Source organism: Chiloscyllium punctatum, chromosome 11, assembly GCF_047496795.1.
Source record: "Chiloscyllium punctatum isolate Juve2018m chromosome 11, sChiPun1.3, whole genome shotgun sequence".
Taxonomy (NCBI): Eukaryota; Metazoa; Chordata; class Chondrichthyes; order Orectolobiformes; family Hemiscylliidae; genus Chiloscyllium; species Chiloscyllium punctatum.
The window spans coordinates 26404805-26414787 of NC_092749.1; the positions used below are offsets into that span (position 1 = coordinate 26404805).

Genomic DNA, 9983 nt, shown 5'->3' on the forward strand with positions numbered 1-9983 from the left:
TGCGGGTATCCCGGAGATGTTCCCTGAAGCACTCTGCGAGGAGGTGTCCAGTCTCCTCAATGTAAAGGAGACCGCATCGGGAGCAACAGATACAATAAATGACATTGGTGGATGTGCAGGTGAGACTTTGATGGATGTGGAAGCCTCCTTTTGAGCCTTGGATGGTGGTGAGGGAGGAGATGTGGGTGCAGGTTTTGCAATTCCTGCAGTGGCAGGGGAGGGTGCCAGGATGGGAGGGTGGTTTGTTGGGGGCATAGACCTGACCAGATAGTCACGGAGGGAACGGTCTTTACGGAAAGCGGAATGGGGTGGGGAGGGAAATATATCTCTGGTGGTGGGGTCCGTTTGGAGGTGGCGGAAATGTCAGCAGATGATGGGGTTAATGCGAAGGTTGGTAGGGTGGAAAGTGGGACCGGGGGGGTTCTGTCCTTGTTATGGGTGAAGGGGTGGGGTTTGAGGGCAGAGGTGCGGGAAGTGGATGAGATACGTTGGAGGGCATCTTCAACCACGTGAGAAGGGAAATTGCGATCTCTAAAGAAGGAGGCCATCTGATATGTTCTGTGGTGGAACTGGTCCTCCTGGGAGCAGATACGGCAGAGGTGGAGGAATTGGGAATATGGGATGGCATTTTTGCAGGAGGTAGGGTGGGAAGAGGTGTAATCCAGGTAGCTGAGGGAGTCAGTGGTTTGTAAAAACATGTCAATGTCAAGTCGGTCATCATTAATGGAGATGGAGGGGTCCAGAAAGGCGAGGAGGGTGTCAGAGATGGTCCAGGTGAATTTAAGGTCAGGGTGGAATGCGTTGGTGAAGTTGATAAACTGCTCAACCTCCTCGCAGTCATCAATGTAGCAGAGGAAGAGGTGGGGAGTGGTGCCGATGTAACTACGGAAGATGGACTGTTCTACATAGCCGTCAAAGAGACAGGCATAGCTGGGGCCCATACGGGTGCCCATGGCTACCCCTTTGGTTTGGAGGAAGTGGGAGGATTCTAAGGAGAAGTTGTTAAGGGTGAGGACCAGTTCAGCCAAATGAATGAGTGTCAGTGGAAGGGTACTGTTGGGGACATCAGGAGAGGAAGAAATGGAGGGCTTGGAGGCCCTGGTCATGGTGGATGGACGTGTAGAGGGATTAGATGTCCATGGTGAAGATGAGGCTTTGGGGGCCAGGGAAACGGAAGTCTTGAAGGAGGTGGAGGGCATGGGTGATGTCTTGAACATATGTGGGGAATTCCTAGACTAGGGAAGATAGGACAGTATCGAGGTAGGTGGAGATGCGTTCGGGAAGGGGGGTGGCAGGATCAGGCTGAGACAATGGGGCGGGACGGTCAGGCTTGTCGATTTCTGTGACTACCTGGTCAGGTCCATGCCCCCCAACAAACTGCCCTCCCGTCCTGGCACCCTCCCCTGCTACCGCAGGAATTGCAAAACCTGTGCCCACACCTCCTCCCTCACCACCATCCAAGGCCCCAAATGAGCCTTCCACATCCAAAGTCTCACCTGCACTTCCACCAATGTCATTTATTGTATCCGTTGCTGTCTGATGCAGTCTCCTCTACATTGGAGAGACTTGACGCCTCCTCGCAGAGCGCTTCAGGGAACATCTCCGGGATACCCGCACCAATCAACCCCACTGCCCCATGGCCCAACATTTCAACTCCCGCTCCCACTCTGCCAAGGATATGCAGGTCCTGGGCCTCCTCCACCGCCGCTCTCTCACCACCCGACGCCTGGAGGAAGAACACCTCATCTTCCACCTCTGAACACTTCAACCCCAGGGCATCAATGTGGACTTCAACAGTTTCCTCATTTCCCCTCCCCCCACCTTACCCCAGTTCCAACCTTCCAGCTCAGCACTGTCCTCATGACCTGTCCTACCTACCAATCTCCCTTCCCACCAATCCACTCCACCCTCCCCTCTGACCCATCACCTCCATCCCCAACCCCCATTCACCTATTCTACTCTTTGCTACCTTCTCCCCAGCCACCCCCCCCCCCCCTACAATTTATCTCTCCACCCAGGAGGCTTCCTGTTTCTATTCCTCATGAAGGGCTTTTCCTGCTCCTCAGATGCTTCCTGACCTGCTGTGCTTTTCCAGCACCACTTTGATCTAAACCCTGGTTTCCAGAATCTGCAGTCCTCACTTTTGCCTTAGAGAGAAACAGTCCAAGTGCTGGCAAATGGGACTAGATTGTTTTCAGACATCTGGTCGGTGTGGACAGAAGGGTCCGTTTCTATGCTGTACATCTCTTTGCCTCTATGACTCTCAAATTCTGGAATAATGGGTTACACTATCAAACTCCTCATTAGGAGAAAGTGAGGACTGCAGATTCTGGAGAGTCATAGAGTTAAAAGGGTGGTGCTGAAAAAGCACAGCAGGTCAGGCAGCATCCAAGGAGCAGGAGAATAGGCATTTCAGGCATAAGCCCTTCATCAGGAACGTGGAGGGGGAAGAGAAGGTAGGTGGGAAGGCAATGGGTGGATGCAGATGGGGGGTAATCGTGATGGGTCGGGTAGAGCAGATGGGTGGGAAGGAAGATAGATGGGTAGGACAGGTCAAGAGGACGGTATCGAGTTGGAGGGTTGGATCTGGGAGAAGGTGGGGGGAAGGGGAGATTTGGAAATTGGTGAAGTCGATGTTGATACTGTGGGTTGAAGGGTCCCAAGGCAGAAGATGAGGTGTTCTTTCTCCACTTGACGGATGGCTTTAATTTGGCAGTGGAGGAGGTCTAGACTTGCATTAATTTAATGCTTGGTCAAATAATTTTGATTTGTTCAGATCCCATTTGGAGCAGTGTATTCAGTTCAACATGATTTACCAGCATAATTATGGGTGATCCAGGAATAAAAGTAAGGACTGATTACCTCGCACAAACCAGTGGTTCTCAAACTGGGGTCTTTTAATCTTGGGCTTCATACAGACTTCCCGCAAAGTTCACAAAATAATAGTGTGTCAGAGGAGAAAGGTTTAGTGCCAAAAGACAGCAACAGAATGGTCATGCTTCATGTGCAATGCCAAATGGGCTTCATTGTTTCACCGTGGAAGGAAGCGGTGAGTGTGGCATGACGATCCCCTGGTAGACTGAGTAATACTGCTGGTGGTGGATGCCTGGTGCGTTAACCTTTTCAAGAAAGGGGCGTTTTTTAAAAAAATTGTGCTCTATTTCTGTAAACTAAGAAGCAGACAAACCCATCTCATTGTTATCTGCAAATAGATAGATATTTTCTTAGAAGCAATTTCAGAACATTTTATATCAGTACTTCCATATTAAGTATTATAGAGTGTTGTGTAGTATTAGAATTTAAAATGAGGATTGTGTGATTACTAATCCATTTGAAAGGAAGACTTTCCAATCTAGTCTGGGAATCATTATTTTAGAATATCATAACATAACCTAGTTTCAGCAAAAACATTGTCAGGGATGGCACAGTTGCTCAGTGGTTAACACTGCTGTCTCACAGCGCCAGAGATTCTGTTTTGATTCCAGCCTCAGGCAACTGTGTGTGTGGAGTTTGCAGATTCTCCCCGTGTCTGCGTGGGTTTCCTCCAGGTGCTCCGGTTTCTTCCCACAATCCAAAGATGTGCAGGTTAGGTGAATTGGCAATGCTACATCGCCCATAGTGTTCAGGGGTGCTTAGGTGAGGCGCAATATTCAAGGGAAATGTAGGGGAATGGGTCTGGGTGAGTTACTCTTTAGAGGGTTCAGTGTGGACTTGTTGGTCCCAGTGGCCTGTTTCCACACTGTAGAGATTCTGTGAGATGCATGCCTTCCCCTTTTCTCACGATGTATGAATGCCAGAACTACTTACATAGCTACTGATTAATGATCCAATAAGTCCAATGTGCACTTACAGAAATCAGCAGACTTCAATTTCAGGTTATAGTTGACTGCACTCATGTAACTATTTATACACCTCCCAACGTGCCCGCTATCTTCATGAACAGAAAAAGGCTTCTGTTGTTGAGTGATTGTTACTGACGCAGTATAAAATCCACACTTGCCAAGAGAACAAAGATACATCCAGAACCTTGGAACCATTAAATCCATTACGGACCACACATTAGACTGGTCAACTAATGTGTTTGCTGCTTTGATATATCTGAAGGTTTTCCATTAATGGGCAGATTCTCAGTATTATGCTTTATGACTTAGCAAATAATTAATTGTACAGACTTGTTTCAGAGTCCAGTGAACATTACATTAACATCTGTCAGCACAATCCCTTTGTGCACTTGAGTTCAGCAACCACTCCAATTACTTTCCCAAGCTAACTAACTAACCTTTAATTCCTGTCCATGGGAACCTTTGGTATTTCTGCAGGAGCAAAATCCCTGACCGGGGACAATGGCTCAGAAGGCAGGCAGAATTCAGACACATGGCAGTTTTCATTCAAGCATTCACCAGATCATGCAAGGAGAGGACCAAAGACTCCCCCTGAATCTGACCTCAATGTAAAGATGCAGTTATTCCCTTAATTTTTGGCTCAGATCAGAAGAGAGGTTAATGACGTTCTGATTTTCACACTGAGATACAGTATTTTTATATATTGTGTTACAGTTGCCTGAGGCTGGAATCAAATGTGGTCACTCTGCACTCTCCCTTATTCTATACATCCAATCCTGTAAAATACCTAATCAATGATGGACACTCCTATGGAAAACCCTAGGTTCCACATGATCTCATATGTTTAATAGACATTGTAATCATTAACAGACATTCAATGCATCTGATTAATTTGTATTACAAGGTTACTGGCTATACTTCTTCAGAGAGGTCCCAGACTTGCTTCTTTTTAAAGACTGTTTGAATTTTGTTGTTCATTGTATTCATTTACTATCTCTATCAAATTCTGTTCTCCTCATATTTCCCACTGTCCTAATTATAAAACATACAAGACAGTTGGTTTTAACTAACTGCTATAAGATTCATAAGGTTAATTCTATTCTGTAGTTATAAAAAAACCTTTACATATATCTACCCCTACTTTTAGCATTCTTTAGCTAATGAGTTGTGATCAATATTGTTTCTCACAATACAATTTAAATCTTTCCATTCAATCAAACATTGCCTGATTTCCCTATTTTTCTATAGGAATAGGAAATACGGAATATATTTTAATGACCTCCTAATATTTTCAGTAGTTGCATGTCAGGCTGACGAACATTTTGGATAACATCCTTGTAGATGTCTTTGAAGTTAACAATTTGGATAAAAGAAAAAGGAAAGAGAAAGGAAATACCTGTGATCACCCCCAAGAATGACACCGAGTCGGCCATCTGCTTTTACTTTTTTTACAGCTTCAAATAATTTTGCATTTGCTTTCCCCACTGTCCGAGGCATTTTGACAATTCCAAATGGTTCATCTTTCGGCTCATCTTCAAATGTCAAATTCCCGTAGTCCTTCAGATTACAACCTTGAAAAATGAAAATAGGAGGAAATTCTGGGTGGTGGGTGAGGTAAATTCAAGTCTACTCAATCAAGTGTAAATTTATGAATCAGTAAGTAATCTTTAAAGGATTTCAGTGTACCCGGTAAAGTGCATCTATAGGTGTTGTGAACAGATTTTAGAAACTTAGGTAATACCAAGTTAAATGCTGTTCTGTGCTGGACCAATTAATCTAGAATGTGAATACTGACTTCAAAATCCTGTGCCATAGGTGGGAAAATTAATAGTCATCCTTCTAATATCTGGTCCTCTCATTGTCACACGAGCAGGAATTACTGTCAGGTAAGGAACTAAATTTACTTAACTCTGATAGCTTTGTAATTAAAGTATTCTCATTATGTCATCTGGTCTCACATGTGAAATATGACCGTGTGAAGTGTTTTTGTGCTTTATGAATATGACAATGCAGTATTTAATAAATTTCAGCAGTAACATCCAGCAGCAGGACACCTTACATAATGCCCCTTTATAATAGCTAGACAGCATGACTTCTTGGCCTTCTGAATCATTACAATTTACTACCTACTCAAAGCTTAAAATGTTCAGTTTTACACTGAAGTTAGCCAATAATTTCAATCCCAATTAACAGTCTCAGTTTAAACAAATTTGAAAGTGAATTCACCTAAGGCCCCTTCAACAGCACCTTCCAAATCCACGACCTCCATCATCTTGGTGTAGGTGGCATGGTGGCTCAGTGCTTACTCCACAGATTTGTGGGCAGCACAGTGGCACAGTGGTTAGCACTGCTGCCTCACAGCGCCAGAGACCCGGGTTCAATTCCTGCCTCAGGCGACTCTCTGTGTGGAGTTTGCACATTCTCCCCGTGTCTGCGTGGGTTTCCTCCGGGTGCTCCGGTTTCCTCCCACATTCCAAAGATGTGCAGGTCAGGTGAATTGGCCATGCTAAATTGCCCGTAGTGTTAGGTAAGTGGTAAATGTAGGGGAATGGGTGGATTGCGCTTTGGCGGGGCGGTGTGGACTTGTTGGGCCAAAGGGCCTGTTTCCACATTGTAAGTAATCTAATGTGCAGGTTAGGTGGATTAGCTGTGGGAAATGTAGGATTAAAAGGATAAAGTGGGGAGTGGGTCTAGACTGGATACCCTTGAGAGGGTCCTTGTGGATTCAATGGCCGAATGGCGCGCTTCCACACTGTTGGGATTCTATGATGTCAAAATAGGACAAAAACAAATACATCATCACCTGCAAATTTAGCTCCATGCCATAACCATCCTAAACTATATCACTATTCCTTTACTGTCGCTGGGTAGCAATCCTTTGAATCTTAGCAACATGGACTTCAACAGTTCAGGAAGACGGCGCGCTACCACCTTTTGATGAAAAATTATGAATGGACAATAAATGCTGGCTAGCCAGTGACATCACACGAGTTAATAAATAAAAGTACAATTAAACTTCATGAAAACTTAACATACTAGTATCGATTTGACACTTCAAATCGAAGTGGGTGAGGTAAATTCAAATCTACAAGTGTAGGTTAAATGCCTAAATGGCGGCCACACGGCATCAAACAGCATCTTTCCAGACGGCAGCTATTCATAATGATCTCCATGTACACCTCCTTTAGAACAATATTGTTTCCTATCCTTTCGCCGAGCACTATCATCCATTTTGTTAGTTAATCTCCCCTACCTTCCACTTCACCAGAGGCTAACCTTTTCCTTTCTTTTCTTTACATACCTCTTTGCTTGTTTAATAAACCGATTACCTCTTTAACTTTTAGCGGTTCTGAAAGGGCAACACTCCTTTTTGATTTGGAGGTGCCGGTGTTGGACGGGGGTGTATAAAGTTAAAAATCACACAATACCAGGTTATTGTCAAACAGGTTTAATTGGAAGCACACTAGCTTTCGGAGGTGAAGAAGGAGCGACGCTGGCGCTCCGAAAGCTAGTGTGCTTCCAATTAAACCTGTTTGACAATAACCTGGTGTTGTGATTTTTAAACTTTGTACACCCCAGTCCAACACCGGCATCTCCAAATCAACACAACACCAGGCTATAATCCAACAGGTTTATTTGAAAACTCCGAAAGCTAGTGCTTCCAAATAAACCTGTTGGACTATAACCTGGTGTTGTGTGATTTTTAACTTTATACATCCTTTTTTTGAGTTCTCCAGAATCATTTGCCATATCTATTCACCGCCAGTTTGAAAGTTTCATTTTTGTCTTGTTGTCACATTGACGAGGTAATGCCTGTTTGAATATGATTCAGGCACTCTGCTCGTTGAAAGGGAATGAAAAAGCTTTCAGAGTATTTTTAAACTTGTGACTTTTTTTGTAACGTGAGTGCTAGAGCCGATTTCAACCCCCACTCCCCAAGTTTGTCGGTACGGTGGACCGATCGCAAATGCATAAGTGCGCGCGTTGTAGGTCACACACGAACATATATTCCCAGCGCAAAATGAAAATGGAAAAGTTTTCGATCATATCTTATTAACCTTTTTACAGGCGATTTCAATATTTACATTCTAACGACTTTGCGAACTATTACCTCCAGTCTGAAGCGCTGTCAGCAGCCCGGATTTTCTTAAAGCATCTGGTCCCATTTTTACACCCTCCTTTTCCTATAGGCATGCAAAGGGAGTTTATATTAAATAAGAAAATAAAAGAGCCTTTTAAAAAAGTACGTTTTTTTCCGAATCCTGGCTGCCAGATTCGCAGAGCATACCTGTCCCCTTGATAACGGTGCTCCAAGGATTCCGACTTTGTGATGAAACCTTCTACAGATTATACTGACACCACGGCTCAAAAGAATCATTCCCTTTCTGCACAACATCTTGGCTTCTAATAGAAAAACTTCAAACTAACAATAGTTTCTCGCAGCGAGTAATTTACAATTTGCAGATTATATTTTAATTAACTCAGATATCCTCTGGCCGAGAGGAAAAAAAACTTAATCGTTGGTGGGTATAACTGAGGCAAAAACACACAAAACTGGAATTGTTACAGACTAATCTACACACGATGCAGGGATCAATTACATGGATCGTGTGTCACAGCAACGCTAGGGATATAGCCTCTAAACTCCGCCCTCCCTAAATAACACAATTATATTGGTGCCTTGCTAACTGACAGAAAGAGCTACAAAACCAAAGTCTACAAATACTGAACAGGTCTGACAACGTTTATTAGAGAGGAGTTGATATGAGGGCAAGGATCCTTTGTCAAAACGTGACATGAAACTATGTCATACTAATGTGTTGTATGTATGACAAATGGTCGCCAACCAATCAACACACTCCACTAAAACCCAAGCAAAATAACTTGAACAATGGAAATCCGAAATAAAAACAGCAAATGTAGTCAGGCAGCATCTGTGGAGAGAGGAACAGCGTTAATATTTCAGATCAATGCCGTTTCGTTAAAGAAACGGCTATTGGTCTAACACTTTTTTAAATGGCCATTCAACCTGTTGGATCTGCTCTTTGTTCAATGAGATCACAGCTGATCTGATAATACTGAACACTTTTCCAGCCTTTTCTCCATAACTCTGGGTTCCCTGATAGTTTATAAATCTGTCTGTTTCAGCTTTGAATACATTTAATGAACCTTGCTATTACATCCTTTATAATGGACTCTTAACATTTTCCCAATAACAGATGTTCATCTAATTGGCCTATAGTTACCCACTTTTTGTCTCCCACTTTGAGTAAGATGTTAGATTGGCAGTTGTGAACTTGCAGCTTTTTAGGTTATCAGGAATGTAGCTTTCCCTGAGGCATCAGATACTAAAACCTTACAAGAATTGACAGGTTTAGTTAAGGAATATTTATGACACCAAACCTCCCCTAATTTTGAGACACTGACCAGACATCTTAATCTGACCTAGTCCCATTTGCCGGCATTTAGCCCATATCCTCCTAAACCCTTCCTATTCATATATCCATCCTGATGCCTTTTAAATGTTATAATTCTACCTACCTCCACTCCTTCCTCTTGCAGCTCATTCCATATATGCACCACCCTCTGCATGAAAAATTTACTGCATGAAATATTTCTGCTCTCACTTCAAACTCATGTCCTCCAGTTTTGGACTCCTCCCACCCTAGGAAAAAAAAGACCTTGGCTATTCACCCTACCCATGCCCCTCATGATTTATAAACCTCTATAAGGTCACCTTTCAGCCTCCGATTTTGAAAGTTTCTGTGGTGCATGTTCTGCCAAGCCCAAAAGAAAAACATCTGTTGAAAGGAGATGTTATTATGATCAGAAAGAGTGTAGCAAAGGAAGAAATGTCAGCAGCAATCAAGGTAGATGTTAGCAATTAGGAGGAATACAACATCATTAATTTGTAATTGTTAGCATTCCCTAGTTCAAGATGAGCAGAGAGAGAATTGTGTAGTAGTTAAGAAAGCCTAAAGCAATCATATCACAGAAGAGTTTTACTGCAAAGATAAAGTAGACAAACCAGAAACAATTAAAAGGGAGTGGAAAAGATATAGTCAATTTCATAAATATGTGGTGTGACATCTACTTAATATGTTGTATGAAGCAGAGTGTGAGGCAGGTACTATGTTAAAT

At 43.3% G+C, this 9983-nt stretch overlaps 1 protein-coding gene across 2 annotated transcripts in view; it reads right to left on the reverse strand.

The window, feature by feature from the left end:
• Positions 1-8502, reverse strand: part of LOC140482842 (arginase-1-like) — a 52132-nt gene extending 43630 nt beyond the window's left edge. For both annotated transcript variants that reach the window (XM_072580529.1, XM_072580528.1), the window contains exons 1-3: positions 8131-8502; positions 7954-8026; positions 5239-5413 (exon numbers count right to left, since the gene is read on the reverse strand). In XM_072580529.1, coding sequence (XP_072436630.1) covers positions 5239-5413; positions 7954-8026; positions 8131-8238 — 356 coding nt within the window. In that variant the 5' untranslated portion in view covers positions 8239-8502. The remainder of the gene's footprint in view (positions 1-5238; positions 5414-7953; positions 8027-8130) is intronic.
• Between the last annotated feature and the right edge of the window lie 1481 nt (positions 8503-9983).